This window comes from Sylvia atricapilla, chromosome 19 (assembly GCF_009819655.1).
Source record: "Sylvia atricapilla isolate bSylAtr1 chromosome 19, bSylAtr1.pri, whole genome shotgun sequence".
Taxonomy (NCBI): domain Eukaryota; kingdom Metazoa; phylum Chordata; class Aves; order Passeriformes; family Sylviidae; genus Sylvia; species Sylvia atricapilla.
In genome coordinates, this window is record NC_089158.1 from 7,495,863 (window position 1) to 7,520,603 (window position 24,741).

Here is a 24,741-nt window from a genome sequence, read left to right on the forward strand (position 1 = left end):
GGCAGGGCTGGGCTGGGCTGGGCTGGGCTGGGCTGGGCTGGGCTGGGCTGGGCCAGGCTGGGCTGTGCTGGGCTGGGCTGGGCTGGGCTGATGCCTCAGCCTGCTGAAATCCTCCCCTCCAAGCGCCTGGTGGGGACAGCAGGGACACTGTGTACCTTTCCTGCAGCAGAAACGCACCTTCCCCCGGCCGGGGCAGCGTTTCTCAGCCATCTCCTCCTCCTCTGCCTTTAGTTATTCACACGGCGTCGCCGAGCGCCGGGGCTGCTGTTTGCCCTGACGGGTTATGGATGCAGAGGCACAGGATGGGCTCCGTGTCAGGGGACGTGGTGCCACAGCACCACCCGCAGGGACAGCACAGGGCACGGTCTCCTAAACACCCCCTTCCTCCTTTTGGGCTTATCCCAGTGGGGCAACATCAGCTGGAGAAGGAGAGTGTCCAGTCCAGCACTGGGAACAGGCTCTGCCTCCCAAACCCCCACCAAGGCACAGGGTGCCCCAGCCTCGTCATTGTGGTGGCACCGAGGACAGCACAGCCACCAGAAGAGCCTTGCTGTCACCATGGAAATGCTGAACGGGAGGGCTTGGAGCCTGCTGGGACTTTCAACTTCTGCCAAGAAAAACAGGGCCCTTAAAACATCCACAGGCCCTCGTTTGTACAAGAGGAAGACTTGTGCTCCCTTTGGCCTGCTGGTCATGGGGCAGAACATGTGGGACTTCTCCCAGGGCAAAAACCTCGTGGGCTGAGATAAGAACAGCTTAATGATTGAAGTATAGTAACAGTAATAATAATAATGAGGAGGAGGAGGAGGATAAAGAAAGGACATCCAGCCTCCACACAGGCAGAGCTCAGCCCCATCCCTCAGCTGCTCCTGCCCTGGGCCAGCTGCCCTCTCCCAGACACCCCACAGCTGGGGCAGCAGCACCTTTCTGCGCCTGCACAGCAAACCCTTTTGCACACCTCGACCACAATCACCACCGTGGGAAGCCTCCTCCATCCCCTCCCAGCAGATTGCACCAATGGCTCTGCCCCTGGGGCTGCCCAAGCTCCTTGGAGAGGGGCTGAGAGCAGCCAAGGTTCCTTGTAATTCAGGGCCATGGTTGTGTTCCTGCTCTCTGTAATTCAGGGCCATGGTTGTGTTCCTGCTCTCTGTAATTCAGGACCTGTAATTGAGGACACGCAGCAGTCCCCATGACCAGGGTGTTCCTGCCCTGGACTTTGCCACGCCGCCCTGGCTGTCCCTGGTTGTTATTCGGGTCCCCGGGGAGGTGAAGAGCTGCGGGACACCGCCGAGAGAGACAGGCAGGAAACACTCGGTGGGAAATCCGCCGCGGGATGGAGCCAGCGGGGCCAAAGGAGCAGGGCAGGGCGGCTGCTGGAGATTTCAAAGGGATCTCCTGGCTGCGCTGAGGGATGACCTCGACCTCCCCGTTCCGTGCCGAGGGCTCGCACGGAGCCGGCTCCTTCAGCGCCTTGCAGGGTTTGCTTCCTGGCAGGGCAGTGGGAAACAGAGCGGGAGTGCACGGAAGAGGAAAGATAAAAAGGGAAAACGGATGTCCCACGAGCCAGACTCGGCGGCAGGGAGTTATCAGCCCACACGAGAGCAGGCTCACACGGTCCACATCCCGAATGCCGGCCACAGCATCACCCCCAGGCTGTGCCAGCTACCTGCACATCCCGTCCAGGATGCCTGCAGGGCTTCTCCAGCCATCCCTGGCCAGCCCACAGCGATGTCTGCACCGCACCTCGCTCATCTCTTCTCCTCCTCCCTTTCTCCTCCAGACCCTGCGGGGAAGTGTGGCTCTGGGATGTCTTGACATCCCACATGTTCTGCCATCCCGGAGCTCTGCCACCACATCTAAAGCTTCTGGTTTTCTCCAGATGCCACACAGGGCAGGGCAGACCAAGGAAGGCTCTGTCCTTCAGGGTCTGTTCTCCATCCTCTCTGACCCATCAGGGCACCACTGCACGCCTCCCTTCTCCCCAGCGCCTTCACCCTGCTGCTCCCCCTTTCTCCCATCTTCGGAACCTCTCTCCAGGCAGGGTGGAGAAGGACACTGAATTACAGCTACGCCTCTTCCAGGGAGCGTGTGAGGTTCACAGGGAGCCCTCAGGGCCACGGCAAAGCCGGGAGCACCGAGGAGGGCTGTAAATCCTTGCCGAGGATGAACTCCCGCTGCACCGCAGGGCCTCGAGGGAGCGGAAACTGCGGTCCCGCAGCACGGCAGCACCGAGCCGCCTCTGACGTGTGCAAACTTCGCCTTTGACCCGCGGCCAAGGCGTGCGGAGAGGGGGAACAGAGAGCGAATATCCGCGGGGACACCCGCCCGGAGCCGCCCCGGGAGCCAAAAGGTCCCCAGGAAATCCAGGCACTTCAAAAAACCGCGAATCCTGGCGAAAAACAAACAGATGGGTGATCCCCCGCCGCAGGTCACGCGGGCTGGGCTCGGGCGATCCCGTCGGGAAAAGCTGTCAGCATCTGGAGGCTCCTCCAGCAGCGCATCCCGCGGCAGCCGGCGCCGGGCGGGGCGGGATGGGTTTTGTTTGGGAGCATCCAAAACAGCTGGAGGCAGCTGTTCCAGCCAGCCCTGAACCCCTGACAGCCCAGCCACAGCGCCCCGGGCACGGGGGAAAAAAAACCCACTCCTGATGTGACAGCGGGGCGAGGATGCGGCAGCCGGGGAAGGGGACGGGCACCTCTGTCACCCGCAAGGTGACACGGTCCTGCTGTTTACGGAGCGCTGGGGGACAGCTGCGGCAGGGCTTGGCAGCGGGGACAAGCACAAAAGGGAGCGGGGGGGATCATGGATTTCTTTTGATAAGAAGGACGCGGTGATCGACGCGGCCTTGCCGAGGTCTCACGGCGGCTCCGGGGCTGGACCTGGGATCTCCGAGGATGGAGCTGGCCCATGTCACTCAGGGCAAGCACGGCTCCTCCTGGGTGAGCAGTGGCCGAACACCGAGCTCTGCGTGTCCCAGCAGAGCCCAGTTTGGGGTGCTGGGCTTTCCCAGGGAGCCGGGGCCCCGCTGACCCTTCCCAGCGCCGAGGAGGCGAATAACCCCCGGCAATAACTCATAGGGAAAACAACAGTGCCATCTGCTGCACGGCCCCGCTGGGCTCGGGGCAGCCCTGGCCGGCCCACGCAGGGTCACATCCCCTGCCAGTCCCACCGGGCACGACACATGCCCAGGCAGCAGCGAGCCAGCGGCACGCCTGCAGTGGGAAGCAGCCCCACCGCTGTCCTGAGGGCCAGCCACAGCTGGATGGCCTCTGGTTTGCACAGAAAGCATGGGACAGCAGGATGAGAGGCAGAGCAGAACGTCCTGGAGCCCATCTAGTGATTGCAGAGTGTGAAGGACGTGGAGGAGGGGCAGGCTCGCTTGGCAAAATCGGGCAAAACCTCTCCTCTGTCAACACCCTGGAGCTGAGAGCCATCTTCCATCCTTTCCACAGGCAAGAGGAATTGGGAAGAGGGACACTGTGAGCCCCTGACACTCACCAAGACTTGGCGAGCTCCTTCACACCATCCTGAGCATCTCCTTTGCAGAGAAATCCCAGATCCTGGCACTAGACACCGTGCACTCCCCCAGCTGTGCTGTATCACCCCGATATCCCAGGGCAGCTCCAGGTGCTGGGGACACCTCGGAGAGCAGGGGCAGCCTCAGGGAGCTGACAGCAGCTCCTCTGCCCCCCCAGGCTCAGCACCCACGTGCAGCTGCCAGTTAAGCAGCCCTGCCCCACGAGTGGTGGCAGCTTGGTGGCAGGTGAAGCAGTTTCCCTGCACACACTGCCTGGGAAGCGTGCTGGCATCCTCGTCAGAGGGGTTGCTATAGCAATGGGAAAGGTATCAGAAGCAAACCTCATCTTGATGGACAGTGCAGATTGCTTTGAAGATCACCACCTGAGATCAGAAGCCCTGATTGTCCTGACCAGGTCCAGCACTCAGGCACCACTTAGGGAATGACAGAGTGAAAACACTCTGAGGAGATGAAAAACATAACCCCAAAGATGCCCAGACTAACCAAAGTCCTGAAAAGCCCCTCATTTCTTCACTTAAAGAGTCATCTCTGAGCAAACTGGCTCAGAGACAACACACTGCTCTGAGCTAGGGGATGTCAGATCCATCATTACAACATCCCAGAGATTTATTCTGGAGCCTGCAGCAGTCGCTGCATCCTCTGCTCACGTCTGCTCAGCCCAGGCACACAGACCCAGGCGTGAGTGGGAGCTCCAGATGGAGTGGCTGAGCCACGCTGAGGAGGGACTTTACATCTCTCCCCCTGCTGCCTGCCAGCCCCTGCTGCCAGCTGGACCCTTGCTCGCTGTCACTTGTTGCCAACTCGCCCCCCTGGCCCTGCAGAGCAACACCAAGAGTTAACTCCGAGCCACTGGAGCCACTTCAGACGCTGGGAGCAGATGAAAGGAAAGACAACAAAACCAAAGGCAGCTCCAGCGTCCTGCCCCCAGCCAGGCCAAGACTCATCCACCATCTGCTCCCTTCTCCTGCCCAAACAGCCAGAAAGGGAGACAGGGGATGCAGCTCTGGGAGCTTGGTTCAGGATGGAAGGCACCTTCTGACCCAGCTCAAGAGCAGGTTTCTATTTCAAAGGCTGAAATTCACCCTTGCACGTGAACCTTTGCTTTCACATGTCAGGACACCTGGAACAACACACCTGCAGCACTTAGAGATGAAAAAAAAAATCTCCTTGTTTGCTCAGCTTATTTACTTTGCAACACTCAGTTTTACCAGTTGTTTGTGTGGGTCTTTCCCTTAGCAACCAGGGAGAGGAACATTTACAAGGCATGAAAAATGTAGCTGTACAGCCCTCAGAACTGGCAGGGTGCGGCTGCGGGTGCAGCTGGAAATTCCTCTTAAGTGGTAGCCACAAACAACGGGACCTCAATGAATTGCACCCCTTAAAAGGCAGAGTGGCTCATCCTCTTCAGCAGGCAGAACCAGGACTTTAAACCTCTGCTCTCCACCCATGCAGGATCCTGGGCTTGGAACAAATATCTCTACGTGCCTCAGTTTACCCATTAAAAATATACCAATAAATAAATATATTCAATGGAGCAAGCCTAAAAAAGTGACAGGAAGACTAAAGTTGAGGCCTTAATGCAAAACGTTCTGTGGGATGCCACATGTATTCCCCAACCTGGGAGGCTGAGCTCTGGTCATCTTTTTCTAGACAACCTCACACTTTTAATTTTCTGGATCTCCCAGGAAGATCAACCTTCCTCCTCCATAATGATGGAGAATTCTTGTTCTTGATCCTAGGCAGGGTCAGGACGCAACCTCCAGTATTTTGGTTGCCAATCCCCTTTTCCAAAGGGACATGCCACCATCCAACCCACACACACTGGGCCTGCCTCCCACACGTGCCCCCAAGAGAGCTAATTCAGCTTTTGTTTTTTGGGCTGGACCAAGGTGAACGAGGCCCAAACCAAACAGACCCACAGGGTGCAGGAGGCAGCTCCGGAATGCACATTTTCCAGCCCAAAAATGGATCCCAGCCCACTTCTCCAGCACGGCATCAGCCCTTCCCTGGATTCATTCCTGGTCTCCAAGGAGCCATTGCTGCCCACTTATCTTCCCAGCACCCCCACAAGGGCCCCAGAGCCCCCCTTCCCAGGGATGGGATCAGGAGGGGAACATCAGAAGAGGAAGAGAAAGTCAAAAGTCAGAGGAGCATCAGGACCAAAAGCAGAGTCACATTCTGGTGTCACCGACAAAATTTCAGACCTTTGCTTCATCCTCCCCTACCCCAAAAGCACCAGTGGGTTTGGGAGTGCAGAGCTTTAGCCCACCTCGGCTCGATTTAGTTTCTTTGGCCTCACAAACGCACCAGGCAGAGACAAGGGACCTGCCGATGTCACTCGGCCTGAGCGGTGCCCGGGGAGCTGGCCCTGGCTCGGGCAGCAGCGGCAGCCTGCCGGCAGCATCGCGGCACAGCGCCTGCTGCAGCATCGCAGCGCCTGCCGACCCCGTCCCAAACCGCGTCCCTTTCCTTCCCAATCCTCCAGCTCCTCTCCTCCCCGCCGTATTAACCGTTACACAAACAGAAAGCAAAAAAATAAAAATAAAAAAAAAATTTGGAAAACAGACTTTCCCCCGCTGTCTCGGCAAAGCTGCTGCTTCTCCTCCGCTAAAGCCCCGCTGCGGACCGGGGCCGGGCTGCGGGCACGTACAGTGACCCCGGCCTCCAGAGGCAGCAAGGCACGGACACCTGCAGCTACAGAGCCCCGGCGAGCCCCGCCAGAGCCCCCGGCGGCGCGCACCCATCAGTCAGTCCCCCGCCGCGGACACGCGTGGGCCGCCCTGAGCCCCGTCTGACGAGGGTTTGGAGGGGACGAGCCCGGCAGCAGCGCACCGAGCCGGGGCGATGCGGAGGGGCACGAAGCCGGTCCGTGCCCCGCGCACTCACCTGGGTGTCGATCATCATCGTGCCCCGCTCATAGCCCCAGCGCCGCGCCGAGAGCCGCTGGCCCCGCTGCGGGTGCCGGGGCCGCGCTCAGGGCCCCGCGGCGCTGCCCGGCGGCCGGGGGCGATGCTCCGTGCCGCCCATGGGCCCCCGCCGCCCCCGCCGAGCCGCCAGCGCCGAGCGCCGAGCGCGGCCGGGAGAGCGGAGAGCGGAGAGCGGAGAGCGGGGCGGTGCCGCCACCGGGAGGGCGGGGGATGCTCCCGGCTCCGCCCGGCCCCTTCCCGGCCCCTTCCCCTTCCCGTTCCCGGCCGGTGGGTGCGCATCTGCAGCGGGGGCAGCCCGTGGGCATCTCTCCGCTGCCACCCGCGCCCGTGGGCGCACGCACGGCGGGCACCGCTCCAGGGGGATCCGGGACACCCTTTCGCTTTTTGGGGGTGTTTTCCCGCCGGGAGTGGGTGACGGGGGTGGCAGGGCCGTGGGGAGGCCCCGTGCACACCCCGCCGGGCAGCGGGAGCTGTGGGTGGGTGACTTTCCGGCGGGGCGCTGAGCGCGGGTACAAACAGGAGAAGAGCTGGGGGGCCGTGGCTGAGAGAGACCCCCAGGGCTGTCCCCCTCCAGGAGGAGAGGCAGGGAGCCGAGACACGACACGGACCCCCGGCCGCTCATCTCCGCACAGCGAAACGGGGCGCGGGGGAGATCCCCGGGCAGGGCTGCAGGAGCTGCGGGCGCTCTGTGCGCTGGAGCGGGAGCCAGCGGGGTTGCCCTGGAAACGGAGCGGCTCCGGTCCCCATCGTTTGTCATCATGAGGCCGATGACACGAGCCATCATTAGGAGAAGAAGGAAAAGGCTGCGCCAGTCCATGGCCGGGTGCTCCAGCCGCTGCAGCGCCGGTGCCGGGCACCAGCACCCCGCGCTGGCCCCAGCAGCCCTTTTCTCCAGGGTCACAGCGGGAATGAGCGACAAGGCACAGCCCATCGCACCTGACCGTCCCGCTGCTCCGGGGCCCCGGGCCAGCTGAACCAGCAGCTCTGGCTCGGGAGAGCAGCCAGGAAAGCAAAAGGTGCTGCCAGGGCTCGGGTTCTGGCACTGGGTGCTGCTACATCTACTAGAGCAACATCATTCTAATTATAGTAACGGTGTCAGCGCTCAACAGTGAGAAAAACAAGCACTTCAAAAGGTCTAGAACTATGTAATTTGCTGCTGGCAAAACTCACTCAAAACCACACCAGAATGAAGCACTTTTAAAACGTAATTTGTACTCATCTGGCTCACTTTAGATTGGCTAAAGGCTCAGTGGGGCAGGGGGATGGGGTGGGCACACAAGCAGCAGAGATTTGCGGTTAAAACTGCCTTTCTACTCCTAGAGCTTTACACTAGTTTTACACGAAACAGCGACATTTGGTGGATGTATGTCTAAGCTAAATATAGCACAGGGAGAGTCACGTCAGTACAGCAACACTCGTGGAGAAAGGAGGGAGCCTGGTGGGCAGGCAGACACTCAAATGTCACTCTTCAGATGTGTTTTTCTAGTGATGCTTCCCTAAATCGTTTGATTGTGTGGAGCAGAACTCCAGGGTTGGGGATTTACCGTGAGTAAAGTACAACCCAACCCACTCCTGTGACTGCCTCCAATTCCTGCTGTCCCCAGAATGGCCTGTCACTGTCACTGTCACTGTCACTCCACCTGGAGAGCAGCTGTTGCTCACTGTGTGTCACCCCTGGGGTCCCACGGGGACTTGCTGGGGCAGGAGATGAAGCAGAGCAGGTGGGATTCAAGTGGGAAATTAATAACCTTGGTTCCAAGAGCTGCCCTGTGAGACTGGAGCAAATCCTCACTGAGTGACGCAGACTGGGCCCTGTGCAAACACAGAACAAGAGGCAGAGACAGTCCCTCCCTCAAAAAGCTGAACAGGTGAGACAAAAAGCAGAAGAGTGAACTCAGCAGCTCTGGCAGGGAGCTCCCAGCCTTCCAGCTCCTTTCCACCACCAGGCTGCTTCAGCTGCATGAGGCCAGCCAGATGCACGTGGCTTTTCCACAAGCTGGTTACGTGCAGGGAATGTGTGACTGATGTTCTGAGGCCTCCTCATCCCCGTCTGCTCAAAGATCATCTCATTTCCGTGCCCCACAGCCACAGATCTCACCCACAGAAAGTTTCACTGAGCCAGTCCTTTTGTAACTGGTGCTGTGTGGAACAAAATGACATTTCTGGTCGAAACTGTCAGGGAACATCACCTATTGGGAGGGTTATGGGAAATCCAAACAGGAGTGGAAAAGAATCCTAATCTGGTTAAGTGGAAATGAATTCTTGTCCTATCAGTGGGGAGAACGAGAGGAGCACAGTCTGGCCCCACCTCAAATCATGCTCAGTGCTGGAAGTTTCTGTTTCAGAATTTTGCCCTTTGGGGGTGGATGCACTGGGCAAGACAGCAGCAGGGAGAAGGAAAGGAACAGCCTGTCAGCTGGGTGCTTAAATTAGAGGGACAATGAATGATGAGTCTGTTCCAGCCGAGCAGAAAGGGATGGAAGGAAAAAGGGGCCCTTGAGAAAGGCAACAAGCTGCTGACCTGAGGCTGGGTGAAGGGCTTGAGTGGGAAATACCTTGAGAGCACAACCACATCCCCAGGCCGTGCGGTTTATTGACATGTGGTGATTCAGTTTCCGTGCAGTTCCCTGCATTTCTAAAGTCCAAATTCCTTTGGCACGGCAACACGTAAGACAACACTGTCCCCCGTGGTGAGTGGAGGACGGCAAGAGTGACACTGTGCTGCCTTCCTGCCGCGTGCCTCAGTTTCCCCACTGTGCTCTGGGTGTGGGTGGGGAATGCACAGCGAGAAGCAGGTCCTGGTGAAGCTCCCACAGAGCACACAAGCCTCAGGCTGCACAATCCAGACTGGGAGAAGGAAAGCTCGCTGCTGCTGCTGCTGCTGGGGGAAGGGATTAATCAGCAGGAGATGACAGCAGAAGTCCAGCCGTTCATTAATTAGAGGAGGGCACGAGCTGATTCAGGGAGCATCTCCCACACAGCACTGTGGGTTTTTGTGGTATATTTTTTTTTTTCCTGCAGACATTCTCCTGTTCCCTGGAGGCACCGGGAGATTGTAGGTACTGCTTCAAACCACAGCCCTGTGGAGCAGAACTGTGTCACACAACACAAGCCATTCCCCTGGGGAGAAGCTGCGGGCCTGCCAGGAAAATAAACATGTTTGGCACAGCACAAACCAGGCCATTATGGTGTCAATCAGAGGGCTGAGGATTCAGCCAAAAGGCAGCTCAGATGCAGAGCTCAGACCAAGCTCTTCATCATTTTTTTTTAAACAGGTATACCCCAGAAACACAGACCACCCTCCATCACCCATCATCTGTGCTGCAGAACTTCCTCTCACGGAGGATTTATGAGTATCTGCACTCACGGACTCTGCACTATGGAATTCAATAATTAACGTGGCAGAATGGAGCCCTATGGCTGCAAACCCAGAGCAATTTCCAGCAGAATTAAGGCAGAAGGGAAATTGGCCATTGGCACAGCTGATCTATGGATTTGTGGCTGCTATGGAACTTCATGTTTTTCTTGGAATCTAAATACTTTTCTGAGGTCTAGCCCAGCCCAGCCACGTACTGACACCAAGAGATAATTTTATCTGGCTTGTCCTGTGCAGAGCAGACTGGATAGCTCCTTCTAGCTGGTAAAGAATCCATATGCATATATGTATAATTAGCATAATGAGAACCCAGTTTCAGTATGGCCTTGAGGCACTAATTCCTTAACAAATAAGAAACAGACAGTATTAATCCTGGGCTGGTTGGAAATGTATCTTATTGGAAATATTTGGGTAAGTATTTTTCCTCACCATTTTGGCTTAGATGAAGTGCCTGGTTACCCAACACACACGGCAGGGGTTTCAGTTCTGGTTTAGTTATGTGAAGAGGCATCTTCCTCCTGCATCATATCACTAAGAACAGTCTGGAGAAAATGTAATAAAGACCCTTTGCTGGATTAAGCATGAATCAGCCAACCCAGCTGCCACTGGGGCTTTGGGGCTGGAGGTATTTCAGGTACCTTATCTATATTATAGGTCCGTGAAAGCTTTTCTAATTAGTCTTCTGGAAGATGAAATGCCTGCAATGACAGTGGCAAGTGCCATTTCCAGCCTGCTCACAGGACTGAAATGGCTCGTTAAGTCATCTGCAATCAGTGGTGGGGCTCTAAAGCTTTGAATACTTGATTCGCTGCCATACAGCAATTTTCTCATGTGAGGAGAAGCAGGAACAGTCAGGCACCTCTTCCCTATTTTCCCTCTCTCTGCCAAATGAGCTTTTTTTTTTTTTTCCTCCTCTTTTCTTTCTTTTTCCTTTTTTTTCCCCCCTGAACCGTTCCCTTAGAAACAGCCCGTTCACCCTTTCACCCTGCTCCTCCTCTCCCCGCTGAGCGCTGCCGCTCCCCGCAGCTCCCGTGGCCTCTCTCCTGCTCCCTGCCACTGAACAGGGACTGACGTGCTCAGCCCTTTGGTGGCAGAGGGAGACGATGTTGATGGCAGCCCTGCTGTGACAAGGGAGGTGGCACAGGCAGCCCCCCGTGCTGTGACCTTAGCTGCCAGCCACAGCCGTGCTCACCCGAGGGAGCTGTCAGGCTCTAAACGCCTGGTTCAGCTCCTCAGCACATCCGAGGAGAGAAAATGTTAACCCCAGCCCGGTTCCAGCTCTAGGCTGAACTCCCAGCCTCACCAGAGCATTTCATTACGGAATGAAATCACCCTGTTTGCTGGAAAGGCATCGGCTCGTGCTGTCAGCTCCAGCAGCTTCTCGCCAATTTATTTCACAGAGCTCAGAAAAATTGGAAAGGGCTGAGGCAACGGAGAGGAACACGAACATCTCAAAACCAGATTTTCTGTGTTGGAAAAGATTACATGATCCACAGAGACATGTGACCCAGGGAAAAGGTTCAGAGCACATCTGTGATTGAAATAAACCCGAAGAAGTTCAGTCTGCTCTGAGCCGTGCCAGTTCTGTCTGAACTTGGGTCTCCAAAGCACAGGCTGGAATTTGGGAGATAACTGCTAGTTGAGTTCACACTGTTTGTCCTGTCAGGCCAGGGCTCTTACTGGCAATGCCTGGCACCAGCTCTCTGCTGAGAAGATCCAAGGAATCCTGCTGCACACCAGTCGGGGATAATGTGCTCTGAGTGCAAGTTTCCTCCTGATTCTGACAAAAGATGTCAGTTTAAATAAAAATGCAGGAAATGTTTTTTTGCCTTGCAATGTTCTCGTTTTGAAAAGTGAAGTGAAAAGGTCTTTACCAAAACCCAAGGTCTTCTTCTCCACGGGAATGTCAAATACCATTTTGATCTTGTCAAGTTTCCACCAGGCCTCAGGAAAACGCTGAGGCAAAGGCAACTACAGCCATGCACTGGTTAACTGGCCTTTTGGGTGTTTTTTTGTGTGCTACAGCCTCAAGCAGGATGTATTTACTAAGAGTGAGAGTCCAGAAACCTTTTCAGTCTCACCTGCATTTTGCTGCTTCTGAAATGCATTTTGACTCTGTTCTCCAGAGGAATTATCCACACATTCCCTTCCCAGTTTGCTCCTCACAGGAACAAAAATCCCTGGTGGGGCACATTCTGCAGGAACTAGTTTTGGTGGCTTTGGTCATGTAGAGGATCTCTCTGCAGGGCTCCGACGCTCAATTTCGGACCTCTTCGTAGTCCTTATTCACAGTGGAAAAGCGTATGAGGCGGATTTCGGGGGGCTTTGGCTTCCTGTCGTCCCATATGTACTCTGGAGAAAGCACCTTGGAGGGTTTGTGGGACAGGAAGTGCCTGTTGAGGTGACTCTCCTCCTGCCAGGCTGCCATGATCCCGTTGGCTTTGTCTGCTAGGATGGTCATGTGGCAGCTCCTGGTGAACTCATAGACCTTCTTGACCAAGCCTCCAAACACAGCCCCTCCGTAGTAGAAATCCCCTTCTCCCTCAGGGATGAAGGCTGCTGAGGAGCTCCTCCTCTCATAAGGGAACTGCTCCCGTGGCACGTTGAAGTAGCCAGGGTGGATGGCTGCCACCATGTCCCCCAGGGTCTCGGGACCCCAGGGGTTGTGGAACACCATGTCAATGTCCAGGCAGAAGAGGTACTGCACCTCCCGATGGCCCACCCGGGCCACGTGCTGGTTGATGGCCTCCATCCTGCGCATGGAGATCTCCTGCCAGCTGGAGTGTTTGTGGATGGGGACCACGGCCAGCCGGCGCCCTGGCCGCAGCTGGGCTTGGGGCATGCTCTGGGGGCTGTCTGTGAAGATGTAATAGTTCACCTGGAAGCCCCGCAGGAAGTGCTGCTCTGCCGACTCCAGGAAGCGACGCACAAACCTGGTGTACCTGCACAGACACAGAGCCTGGGGAGCAACTTTTTGCGAGGGTGTGGAGTGATAGGGCAAAATGGGGACAGCCTTCAGCTGAAGGAGGGCAGGGTTAGATCAGATATGAGGAAGGGATTCTTCCCTGTGAAGGTGGGGAGGTCCTGCCACAGTTTGCCCAGAGAAGCTGTGGCTGCCCCATCCCTGGAAGTGTCCAAGGACAGCCTGGTCTAGTGGAAGGTGTCCCTGTCCATGGCAGGGGGTGGAAGAGGATGAATTTTAAGGTCCCTTCCAACCCAAACCACTCTGGGATTCCAAGGGGATGTGTGATGGATTATGAAGGGCACGTTAGTGAATGCAGGGAGTGAGGAGAGCTCACTGATTATCACTGCAAGAATCCACACACCACACACGTAGCAGGTGTGGTGGGGGATGAGGAATAAATGGATTATCCCCATTTTGACCAGCTCTAATTCCCAAGCCACCTGCAAATTCTAAAAACATACTGCCCACACCTCAGGTACCCCCAGGTGTTGTCATCTCATGGGCTTGTGTGATTACAGACACACCACATGGGCACAAAACCCCCCTAGAAACTGGGACAAATTTCAGGAAAAGGGAAGGCAAAATCATCTTTCTGCAGAGGAAGGGCATCACCCCAAGAACTATGTCCACTGAGTGGTTCCCTTACTTTCCAACAGCAAAGGCTGTCACCCCTATGGTGAGGTTCAGGGGTCTGTAGACACTGTCCAGGATCTCAGGATTGAAGGTCCCTTCCCAAACGATGGGGGCCAGCCATGGTGTGACTGTCAGCACATCCTGGCGCCTGAAGGAGGCAAACCCCAGAAATGTTAATGAAATGGAACTGTTCCTGTTGGTTTCGAGGCCAGTAAATGGGAAAGAAGCACGAAAAAGGCACTAGAAGAGTGTGTGAATCAGCATTAATTCGCCATGGAGGGTATTAGCCTCAGATATTTTCTCCCTGCACTCTTATTTGAGGTTACAGAGCACAGACATTTCAATTCCTGGGCTGAAATTAAGCACTTTAACACATCAGCAAAAACCTGAGGATCTGCTAAAATCTCATTTAAGGACTTTTCTGCTGAGGAGAGTTTAATGACCACTGAACTCTCCAAATGGGAAGCTGTGCCTATTTGCTATCAGCCTGATGCAGATTGCTACACGCAGATTAAAACACAAGTAATAATGATAATAATATGAAAATTACTATAAAAATATACCCCATTGCTGTATTATTAAAACACAGCTTGCAGCATGACAGCTTATTTTTCCAGTATTTATATATAGCTCCAACACTTTCAGATATAATTTAAAATGCTGTATGGGAGCCAGCATTCAAATGTGTAAAAAAGTTAGAAAAAAATTTCCTTAATCTCCTGTGAGGGATGTGGAAATACTGAATATAAATGCAGCAGAGTCTGATTCTGCCCCGTTACAGCTCTGCAATACTGTTTCAGTTTGCTGCTTTGTTTTCAGTGTTTCATTCTTACCTTTTTGATTTTAAAAGGAGATGTCATTTGTGGTGGAGTTCACCCCAGCCTGCTCACATTCACTCCAGACCAGGAGCTGGAGCCCTCTGCTAATGAAATTTGTCACATGCAGCATGTGGCCATCCCTTAGGGGCTGCCAGGCTCCCACCTGACACAGTTCCAAGGCAAAACAGCACCAGAACCAAACTGGGGGAGCTGTGGGGAGCAGCCTGGTGCTTCAGGCAGCAGATCCAGTCAGATCCTCCAGCCCAGATCTGATATTTTCAGTCTGAGAGGATAGAAGAATAACAGTTTGACTTCTTCCTACAGCAACGCATGTGATTGAAAGATTAAATTATACAGGAAGAAGAATTTGGGTTGGGGAAAATGTACTAACTGATCTGTTCTGTTTCTGGGTTGATTATCTTTTTTTTTTTTTTTTTTTTTTTTTTACAAAAGAAGGAAACATGCATGTTCACTTCTCTAAGCTTTTTAAAATCCATTTTAAAGGGCTGACCTGGGTTTCCCAATGAGTCTTTGTCATGGACATTCTCTCAGTGCCAGTGAACTCCCTCCAAGAAGACACAGAGCAGGAAAAGCTGCAAGATTCTCCCCTCGTTTAGCCCAGTATACACCAGCTGATTTAGCACAGAAATTTATTCCAGTATGGAAGAAATATTCAGGGTGAGCACATCCTGAATATGTGAGGCAAATAATATATATATATATATGAGTGAGTGTGTGTGTGTGTGGGTGTACCAACAGCGTGGGTTTGTTAACATGCCAGAGGATGTGGCTGCTGAAGGTGAACTGCTCCACATAAAAGTCAGATCACAGGAGCAGGGCCAAAGGAGGCTGTGACAACCTGAGCAGCACAGAGAGTTTGTCCAAGCCACTTCTTAGTGCTGCTGTCCCAAATCTTCCCTCCAACTCCCTGCTTTGGCTGTGTCTCGGAGATTTGTCTGTGTTTGCTGAAACCACTGCTGAAGGTCACACAGAGCTCCTGCTTTATTTTGCCCTGAAATGGCTTCAAAGCCCTCCCACAGCTGGTTCCAGAAGGTATTTCCCACTTACAGATATCACAGATCTCCCATCTCAAAAAGAGTTCCTGGCCGTGACAGATGTGTGTGTGTGCTAATGTAACAACTGGGAATTAACAGTAAGTGTGTTAATAAGTGTACAGTACCCAAATCCAACCTTAGAGCAGCACAGGCAGCTGCTGACACACCCCTGTGGTTGAGTTCTCATGGAACAAGGTCCTGCTCAGTGTGCCCCAGGACTCTGGAACTGTGAGTGCTGCAAAGTGCCCAAACCAAACCCAGCAGAAACAGAGTTCAAACAAAGAAACTTACTTTGGCGCCAGCACTCTTGGCTGCTGATAAAATAATCTGTAAAAAGGAAGAAATATCCATTGAATAATACATGGGTATGCCTGGAAGAGAGGAACAGCAGTTTAAAGGTCAGGAGATAAAAAGCCAGTACTTACTGGGGGAAAAGCTGGATTAACTTCTCTTCTGTATACTGGAGTTTCATGGAGCTGCATGATGGGGTAGGAAAAGAAAGGGATTGTTGTGATTTTCTTAAAATATAAACCAAGTTTGGCTTCTGGCCCTGCTGCTGCACTGACAGCTGTCCAAATCTAGATGAAACTGCTGTGGACACTGCCCTTCCTGGGCCAGGGTCAGGCATCAGCTGCACACACCTCCAGGGCTGCCAGGCAAGGGACAGCCTTGGGACAGAACACAACAGGGACAGGGGGATGCTGGCAGCAAAGCCCAGCCTGTGGGGAAATCAGGGTTTAGGAGTCAAAATCCACGTGAGACTGTCAGCAGTGGTCATGTGCGTGCTCCATCCCCTGCAAAACAGTGCCAGAGCTCCTCCTGTGCCTGTTCATGTCACCTCTGTGGTTTGGGTGTCTCTGTCTAGTGAGTGGGTACTCAAAGCACAGTTGTGCATGTGCAGGTGTGTGATTACACCCTGATAAAGAAGCTGCATTGCTTTTTAGTCCTGGGCTCTGTGAGCCACAACAAAGAAAGCCTCCCTCACCTGTGCAGGCCCAGGGCTGTCCTGCAGGGCAGGCAGGCACAAACAGCATTGTTCACTTTTTGTTTTAAGAGAGTGACTAATTACAGCTTCATAAATAATGAACAAGCCACTTGTTAATCACTGTTTGAGTTGTCGGTGAAGAGCAGGACTGTAACAATGATCTGTGTTACTCATTAGACACAAAACAAAATACTTACAAGATTTCAGGGCAAGGAAGGTAGTAGGGCAGGTAGTGCACTTTTCCCCTCCCAGCTATGGCCCTGTGAGAGCAAAGAAATGTTTTAAGATAGGAAATATTGAAGGAAACCTTCCTAGGATTTTCCAAGATCACCTAAGGACCTGGAAAAGATTTTGAGAGGTAACTCTGGCTAACTCCATGTCTACTTCATTAATTCGTGTGGGATCTGCTGTGTTCACATTTTAAACACAATGTCCTGCAGCTGAGGCAAGATGCAGATACCCACAGGGTGAAAGTACAGCAAATTGCAGCATCATATATATCTGATATACTTGATAATATTTAAATTAATTTCATAATTTATATTTTAATACTTTACAGAAGTATTCCCGTCCAACGATGTGTGAATTTGCTCCACAGAATCTATAAGCCATGCTCAGAATATTCAGTTATAAATTCTCAGTGTTTGAAAGCAGCGAGGTCAGATAGTTACAAAGCTGTCCCTGCTGACACTGGAGTGAGTTGGGACTGTCTGAAGAGACAAATAATCACCTCTGTTAAGGCCTGAGCTGAAATGTAACTTCAATATTCTATACTTCAGCACTTGTTTGTGAGTGACTACAGGTTAGCAGCCTGATTTGGACTCAGTTGCTCTTTTTTCCTCTTTCCCTTAGGGCCTTCTCCCTCTTTCTCTGTTACACGAATTACCGTCCTTTCTTACACCTCCAAGAGGGGCTTCCCATAAAATTCACAGCCTTTCTTTTTGTGTTCTCTGAATTTTACCACAGGATCTACACAGGAGGTTTCAGGTACAGCAAATGCTTACCAGACAACTGCAGCAACTGCACCCAGGCAGAGAAGAGATGCCACCAGCAGTTTCCTGGAAATCATATCTCCAAGAGGAGAAGGAAGGGCCACCTCTGAATTCCAGCAGCTCTCACTCTGCAAAGAACAAGAAGGGAAGAGGGCTGTAAGTACCTTACTCTGAGAGAAAATGATAATTTCGTCAGAGGAAGATGAAACTTCTTTGTTGTTTTTCTTTCAGTTTTTCTGGAGTGATAAACACGGAAGGTGTCAGACTAAGAGCCAGGGCGCTGATGAAATGTGTATGAACCAGGTCTCCATTTCAGGGAGCTTTAACCCCAGCTCCAGTGCGTGGGGAGCCTTTCTGATTTGATTCCACTTTCCGTAGATTCCATGTTTTTTTCATCTCAAGCACACACCCTTTGCAATTGAATCAAATCCCCCACCCCAGTCCTATCAGAGAGCTAACACAGTTATCACCTGGGCTGATAAACTCCACCTTCCACAGCCCAGGAACCACCGAGGCACTCTTGCAAAGGTGCCTGTCAGAAAGGTAAACTGAGGTGTGAGACCAGCAAAGAAACATTTCACAATCCTAACGCATGTTGGGTAAAGATTAAGCCAAAGAAATCATTTCCTCTAAAACAGCCACGAAAATCAACTTTCCCGAGCCCAGCAGTCTTACCTTAAAAGCTCAAATCAATCTCTTTTTCTGCTCACAGGGAAGCCAAGGTGCCCACAGTGTGAACTTTGGTCCCTGTGACAAACACAAAATGCATTTGCATGGGGCCTTCAAAGGAGTTCCAAGCACATTAATTGTTATTCCTCTCTCAGTGACAACAGGAGCAGGAAGCTGTGGATCAGGCTCGTGTGTTTTTATTTCACTGCTGCTATTTCTGGACCCAACCCTCCACACCAAGTGCTCTTTGAGGCTGGCTGGAGGAACCAGAATCATTTCCAGTTACAGCTTTCTACTTTCTATAATGTGACTGTGGAGTCTGCAGGGGGAAAAAATAACCAACCAAACAAAAATAAACAGCAAAAAAAGCCCACAGAGAGAAAGAGGCTGTTTATCAACAATTTATAAGGATGATAGCATTTATACTAATGGGAGGAACTGGCACCCTTCAAGCTGCTTCTTGAAGGATGCTGAAATAATCCCAGAGATCAGTACTGGTCCTTGGCACAGGACAGTGCCAATGGATCTGAACAGGCAGGAGTGATTTTCCTGCTTTAATTTCTTTGGCTGGAAAAAGACAAGTGGCAAAAAGGTATTTTTAAATTTGCTTTCCTGTGTCACACAGAAATCCTCTCTGCTGCTTCTCCCTCACTTTCCTTTGAGGCAATCTAATTAGCTTTCACCAGGAAGCATCACAAAATCCTACTTAAAAATAAGGACTAACTATATACACACACACACACATATATATATATGTATGTGAGTGCATCTTTATAAATATATATGTCTTAAGGCCTTCCACCACTTAAAGCCTTCACAGATTCATGCTGGATTCTTGCCTAAAAATGCTGCAGATCCACAAACACAGAAAGAAGTACAAACAGCCTTCCCCCTCTAGCAGTTATTCTGTGTTTTGACCAGTTTTATCTCATTCCTGTGCTAGTTGTGTCACGAGAGCTGCTACGCTGACACCAGGATTTGTCAGTGCCACGTTCTTTACCTTGTGCTTGATGCTTCCAGCACATGCAAAGCAGACTAATGTGCAGAGGAGGGTTTAAACAGTTGTTTTTCAGCCATTCTTTGAGAGATGGCTGCACACAGAGCAGGTAGGAAAGCTCCTCTCAACAGCAGGCTTCCGAATTTCCAACCAGGGTCTTGCTGCAGTTCAGGTCTGGGCAGTCTCCCTTTCCATACCTGAAGGCTCTGATGTTTCTTTCCCTCTTCTTTTCTGTGACCTCTTTCAATCTTTCTTTGTAATTTTCTAACTTCGAGATCTGGGATTATTTCTGTCAGTTCTGACTGGCCTCTCTCTAATCAGCCCATTCTCGTGAAATTGGTGTCAAAGCAACCCAAATCCTCCTGCTGAGCCCTCAGCAGTATGAAGTGAAGCTGGATTACTCCCCAAAACTGAGAAGCAGTCACAGTTCATACATTCCCCACAGGACATTTGCCTGCTTTGCAAGGACACAGCACTGGGATGACATTCAGCCTGTGACCAAATGCAACCCATGTGTTTTCTGTGGAACCTCTCCCAGCCAGCTCTGAGGCACATAAAACCTTGTACTGGATTTCATGAAAACAAACTCAGTTTTCGGGTTATTTGTTTTTCTAAAGCATCAGGCCCTGACTGAATCCTGTTTTCCCTGGGGCTTGCAGCCCCTCCCAGCTCGATGCCACTTTCCAATTGCATAAATATCCTCTCAACATTTCCACCCAAGCATAAAGGAACACACAAACAGTCCCACTTTGCACAGTCTCCTGGGGATTCCTCTTTTCTGCACCTGACCCATGCTCTTATCTGCATTGCATACAGAGCCTGATGGCACAGAATTAGGGTGATGGGGAAGGACAGAGGATCAAGAACAGAGAGAAGAAAAGGAACTAATAGTTATCCTCAAATTGGACAGTAAAATTAACACAATAAAAAAAATGTGGATGTTTGGTTACTTTAGTGAAGCTGTTGTAATGGACATAGAGTAGTTCCACGTGTCTTTTACAGAGTAAACATCCAATCCCTCAGGAAGAGAAATCCACATATTTTGAAATATTGCATCATTTGGAGCACAGCTGATGCCTTCACCCCTTATTTTCTGTGGTACAACCCTGCCAGAGCACTGGAGCCCGCTGAGATTGAAACATCTTTCACATCTAAAACCATCTCACGGAGATTTGCCTCAACCGATTTACAGTTTACCATGAATACAAACAAAAATGAAATAGATGTGGTTGCAGCTGATAGAAGAATCTCCAACCAAATAGAAATCACAACTAAAGCATTTTTAATAGTTACTTAGGTTCCTCAAATCTGTTCTGAGGGTTTTTTAAAAGGGATATGGCTGAAAGTAGCTCTGTTACTCCCAAATGAACTTGTTTGACCTCCCAGAACAAAGCTCTACTTTATCTTCAAGCCCTCCTTGGAAAGCATTCTGGACAGCTGATAAATACCTCACTTGTAGCCCGTTCCATGGAAAATATTCTTTGCAGAGCAACTATTTCAGATTTCCAAACGTGTATTTCAGATTTCTACAACTGAAGTGGCAATCTCTGAGTGCAGGGTCGTTCAGAACGTGAAGGAGGAGAAGATATCCATGGGGAGAGCTCAGGCTGTGCCCAAGGAGAGGTTTCCTTGCTGGACTCTGGAGTGGAACAGTCTGCTTTTGGCTCTGGTGACACAAATGTGCTCAGTCACACCTGAGGCTTGACCAGGAACTCAGCACAAATCCGCTGCTGGGGCTGCTGCTCTGCAGTCTCAGATTACAGGTGTACCACGGGGCTACCTGTGCTCTGGCTGGGATCCAGCTGGGAAGCACTGCACAGCACAGCCTGCGTTTCCCTCAGCACATTCAGCTTTAATGACAGGGCAAAAAAGAGCTTCTTCCAAAGCACCAGACTGAGAGAATCGAGAATTCAACTGGACTCAGTTTATAATATCTTTGAGCTCAGTAAAAATTATCAGTTCACATCAAGCAAGATCAGGAGGGCATCAGCAAGGTTTGACTGATCTCAGGGGCAGAGTTGTATTATTTTCTGGATGAATTGTTCCCACCAATCTTCCCCCCTGTGAGCTAGGCAAACAGCTGCTCAAGTTTACATTTATATTTCTGTATGAACAACAATAAAGGACAAAATTGGTAATGACCCAATATACTTTTGCACTGATGAACTGGACAGAGAAGAAATCCTTGCAGGCACCTGTGGTTGCCAGAATTATTATTTTTTTCCTAAATTTCTATTATTACCAAAGACAGACTTAGAGCCAATCCTTCTACCATCAAGATCAGTCAGTGTGTCCTATGGATGATCCAAAAAGATCAGTAAGCTCCACAATAAATCCATGCACGTGTATATGTGTGTGTTTATGTCTATATTGACCTAATGCTGATATAACTTGTAAGATAAACAAACAGCACTGCCTAAATCTGAAAATGATTTTCAGTTTTCTTGTGGTGAGGAAGATAAATTTATCCAAGATGTAGTCTCCTTTCCAAACGTATAATCTGAGTTCATATTAAACAAAAGTTTTACAATATCTGCAGTATCTTTGTGTTGAGATGAATCCCATGTTTGGTCTTTTTGCCTTTTTGTTTCTTCTTCCTCATTCCCAGGGGATGCAAAGAAGACACTGTGCTGCCTATCAGAGGAAGTGACAGCAACTGACGTTTCCTTTACAAAAATAATGATTCCTATTAGAAATCAGCCAGAAGGTGTTCCTTTAGGATACAAAACTTTATTAACAAACATACAACTGTTTTTTTTAGTATGGTGAGGCTGGGAGGGTGTGGCAGTGCCTGCCTCACAGCCTGGGACAGTGACACAGCCCCGTGGGACAGACAGCTCACCCTGGAACCCCAAGGCCAGGCCCAGCTGCCTCGCTCTCACTTGAGCCCAGCTTTTTTCAAGTCCTCTGGCAGAACTCGGCCCTTCTTCCGGGCTCTGGCTTTCTTCTTCTCTATCCTCTCCTTCTTCTTCTTCTGGATGTTCTTCTGGCGCTTGTCCTGCCTCTGCTGCATCTTCTCCACCACCCTCACAGTCCGTTCCTGCCACTGCTTCTTGCGCTGGGCTTTCCGCTTCTCCTTGCGCTTCAGGGCCTCCTTCAGACGCTCCTCATCATCACGGATCTTCACCCCTTCCGCCTTATAGAGAGCATTTGTCCATTTTATCTTGGTCTCCAGCTCCTGAGCTTTCTTCTCGTCCTTCTCCTTGAGCTCCTCCAGTTTATTCTTCCTGGTCTCCAGCCTGTTCAGCAGCTGCTTGTAGTTCTTGCCGGTCAGAGGAGTGATATTGCCTTTCACCGCTTTCCTCTTCTCCTTCTTCTTCTGGATCTTGTTCAACTCATTCTCTTCATGAACTTCAACCCTGTTGAAGACAACCTCAGCTTTGCTCTCCTCCTTTTTGTTTTCTGGCTCTGCTGGTACCTCCTCAGTTTTTTTCTTCTCCATTTTTGCCTTCATCTTCAACTCCTTTCGCCGGCGTTTCTTCCTCTCTCTCTCATACTTCCTTCGCTGCCTCTTCTCCAGGACTGCAGGGGTTAACTCTTTGGTGTTATCCTAAGGAGAAGGATGGACATGAATGACAAGCCTTCAAGGGTTAAAGCAGAATTAAAAGTGGGCTGTTCCCAAGTTCCTGATTTCAAACTCCTCCTAAGAAGCACCACCTGTGATGCAAAGCTGTGACTCAGCTCTTAGAGACACCAAACACAGTAACAACAATTCAAACCCTTTGCTTTCCCTCAAGAGGCTGTAGCTGTTCCCTTGCAGGCTCTCACTATTTAGCTTTTTCCTAAAAATCACCAAAGGCATGTTCTCTTTGAAGCTGACCCCATCTTTTCTCACAGATTTTTCCACAGAACACACAGAGGTCACCTGGCAATATCTGCAGGCAATTCCTTATGAGATGGAATCAGCTCAAACCCTGAGCCTGTGAGATCCTGTCCCCACGTGCCCTGGGAGGCTGGGGAGAATTTCAAGTGCATGAACACACATATGGACACACATTCAGAGTCCCCATACCTGTCCAGAAGCCTTTTTAATCTTCTCATGGAGTCTCTGACGCAATATATTGATTGCAGAAACAGAAGGGGAACTCAGTTCACTTTTACTTCCTGAAAATGAGAGGGAGAAAATAAAAATACTTAAAAAGCAGCACCAGCTAAACAGTAGCACTTTCTCTGGCTATGGGAAAAACTCCGGGAACTCTTTAGATGCTGTGAATGGAACGGAAAATCCAAACAAACCCAGAGTTTCTATTTCATTGGTTTCTTTAGAATTTCCCCTTTTACCATTCAACACTGCCAGCAGTGGCCTGGCATGTCCTGGGGCTGCCTGGCAAGCCAAGGACAAGTACCAAGCTTGTGGAACAGAGAGGCTCCGGACATCTTTTCTCTGTGATCTGGCTTTTCAGTGGCATAAAGGAAAGCTGAGCTGGCAGGACAGGGATTGCATCCTCGGGTAATCCCCAAAGTTACTCACATGCACAAAACCTCTGCGGTTCACTTAAACACCGTTTGCAGAGAGCCACCCAGTGGTGATGGCACAAATTCCTGTCCATAGGCAAAAGCTTCTGGGGCACATGAAATAAGCAGAGATGTTCTCAATTCAGGCTTTCCAAACTAGACTTGTGTGAAGCAAGTGAAAAGTAGCCAGCTCAGCCCCGGTCACTTTAATCAGACCATGGCAAAGTTGGAATTCTTACCTGTAGCCACACTCTCCTTTCTGTTCTGTATACCACCCTGTGGAGATGATTTGCTGGCTTGAGGGGCTGGTTTCTGTCCTGGAGTGGGTTTACTGGTGTTAGAAGCCACCTGCTTGGCTGAAGCACCATTCTTCTTCTCAGTTTGCTTCCTGGGCTTCTTTTTCTTCTGTTTCTTGACCTGTCTGCCAGCATCCTCGGGCTGGCCTGGCTTAGACACTAGAAGGCAAAAACCAAATTACACAGAACACGACAATGCTACATTCCCACTCATAACGTTCACTTATTACTGAACGCTAAAGTTCCACCATCACAATGGCATATCTTAATGCTGAACATTTATACGTTTTAGGATTTATTTAAAGACCAAACATCCTCCCGCACTTCCGTAAAATCCCAGCTCTCCACATCCATCACCACAGTGAATGGAGACCATTGATTTTCAGGGCTCCCAGTACAATGAGCGCAACGTGTTCGGGAGCTCTGTGTTTCAAAAAATTGGGGTTTTTTTTGTTATAAACCGGCACAATCCCGAGCCAAGCACCCCGTGGGGGCACGGCTGTGGCGCCCCGCCTCCCACAAACCGGCCGGAGAGGACAGAACCCAGGCGTTACAGTTCCAGTACCAAATTTCCTTTTCCGCGACTCCGGGGCGTGCTGCACGCCGGCCCTCCTGGCCAAGCCCTGCAGGTAGGAGTCCTGGGCGGCCAGGCTGGCCATTGCCGGCCCGGGTCCCGGAGGCGCAGTGCCCTGCCCGGGGCAGCGTGGGCACCGCCGCGCCCTCCTCGTGGAGCCCCCGGCAGGAAGTGATGGAGGAGAGGCGCCGGCCGGGAAGTGACGGCAGCGCCGGGCGCACGGAGCGGCTCCAGCCGCTGGGTTCGGAGCCGCCCCCGCCTCGGCACGGCCAGCGCCGAGCGATGCGTCCCTCCGCCGCACCACGGGTGCTCGGGGCTCTCCTGGGGGGCTGCGACCCCCCGTTCTTTCCAGACCCTTCCCCGCAGGGAGCCCCCGGTTCGCCTCCGCCGCAGCTCCCAGACCTTTCTTTGCCAAACCTCCCTTTACTGGAGGACAAACCCTGCGCGGGGATCAGGTCCCC

The 24,741-nt window shown here is 51.7% G+C and overlaps 3 protein-coding genes and 1 long non-coding RNA gene across 6 annotated transcripts in view; 1 reads left to right on the top strand and 3 right to left on the bottom strand.

Moving 5' to 3' along the window:
- The window catches only part of RALGDS (ral guanine nucleotide dissociation stimulator), a 56,607-nt gene extending 49,987 nt beyond the window's left edge, over positions 1 to 6,620 (bottom strand). The window contains exon 1 of one of the 2 annotated variants that reach the window (XM_066332827.1): positions 6,425 to 6,620. In XM_066332827.1, coding sequence (XP_066188924.1) covers positions 6,425 to 6,442 — 18 coding nt within the window. In that variant the 5' untranslated portion in view covers positions 6,443 to 6,620. Of the gene's footprint in view, positions 1 to 5,807; positions 6,042 to 6,424 lie in introns of those variants that run through there. The other variant, XM_066332823.1, reaches the window with a different exon arrangement.
- A 3,478-nt stretch (positions 6,621 to 10,098) lies between these two features.
- On the top strand, positions 10,099 to 22,957 carry LOC136369776 (uncharacterized). 2 transcript variants are annotated; one of them, XR_010745060.1, is made up of 3 exons: positions 10,099 to 10,252; positions 17,264 to 17,445; positions 22,793 to 22,957. It is a non-coding gene; the product is annotated as an uncharacterized lncRNA (long non-coding RNA). The 2 variants fall into 2 exon arrangements; XR_010745061.1 differs by lacking the exon at positions 22,793 to 22,957 and adding an exon at positions 20,478 to 20,682.
- LOC136369775 (globoside alpha-1,3-N-acetylgalactosaminyltransferase 1-like) lies at positions 11,681 to 18,772 on the bottom strand. Its single transcript, XM_066332843.1, is given in 8 exon segments — positions 11,681 to 12,783; positions 13,453 to 13,587; positions 15,604 to 15,639; positions 15,738 to 15,788; positions 16,495 to 16,557; positions 17,302 to 17,417; positions 17,965 to 18,000; positions 18,002 to 18,772. Coding segments are annotated over 8 exon segments (1,185 nt in total). The 5' UTR covers positions 18,065 to 18,772; the 3' UTR covers positions 11,681 to 12,098.
- SURF6 (surfeit 6) lies at positions 21,666 to 24,647 on the bottom strand. Its single transcript, XM_066332833.1, has 4 exons — positions 24,272 to 24,647; positions 23,650 to 23,865; positions 22,968 to 23,059; positions 21,666 to 22,505 (listed from the first exon to the last, which is right to left on the bottom strand). The coding sequence occupies exons 1-4, from the start codon at positions 24,363 to 24,365 to the stop codon at positions 21,834 to 21,836; spliced, it is 1,074 nt and encodes a 357-aa protein (XP_066188930.1). The 5' UTR covers positions 24,366 to 24,647; the 3' UTR covers positions 21,666 to 21,833.
- Between the last annotated feature and the right edge of the window lie 94 nt (positions 24,648 to 24,741).

What these genes read in the sequence shown, in the direction of transcription:
- SURF6 (XM_066332833.1), bottom strand. Translation starts at nt 24,365, where the DNA reads ATGGCCAGCCTGGCCGCCCAGGACTCCTACCTGCAGGGCTTGGCCAGG. An exon ending in AAAGGAGAGTGTGGCTACAG is followed by an intron (nt 23,060 to 23,649) that starts GTAAGAATTCCA and finishes TCTCATTTTCAG; the next exon opens with GAAGTAAAAGTGAACTGAGT. An exon ending in TTAAAAAGGCTTCTGGACAG is followed by an intron (nt 22,506 to 22,967) that starts GTATGGGGACTC and finishes CCTTCTCCTTAG; the next exon opens with GATAACACCAAAGAGTTAAC.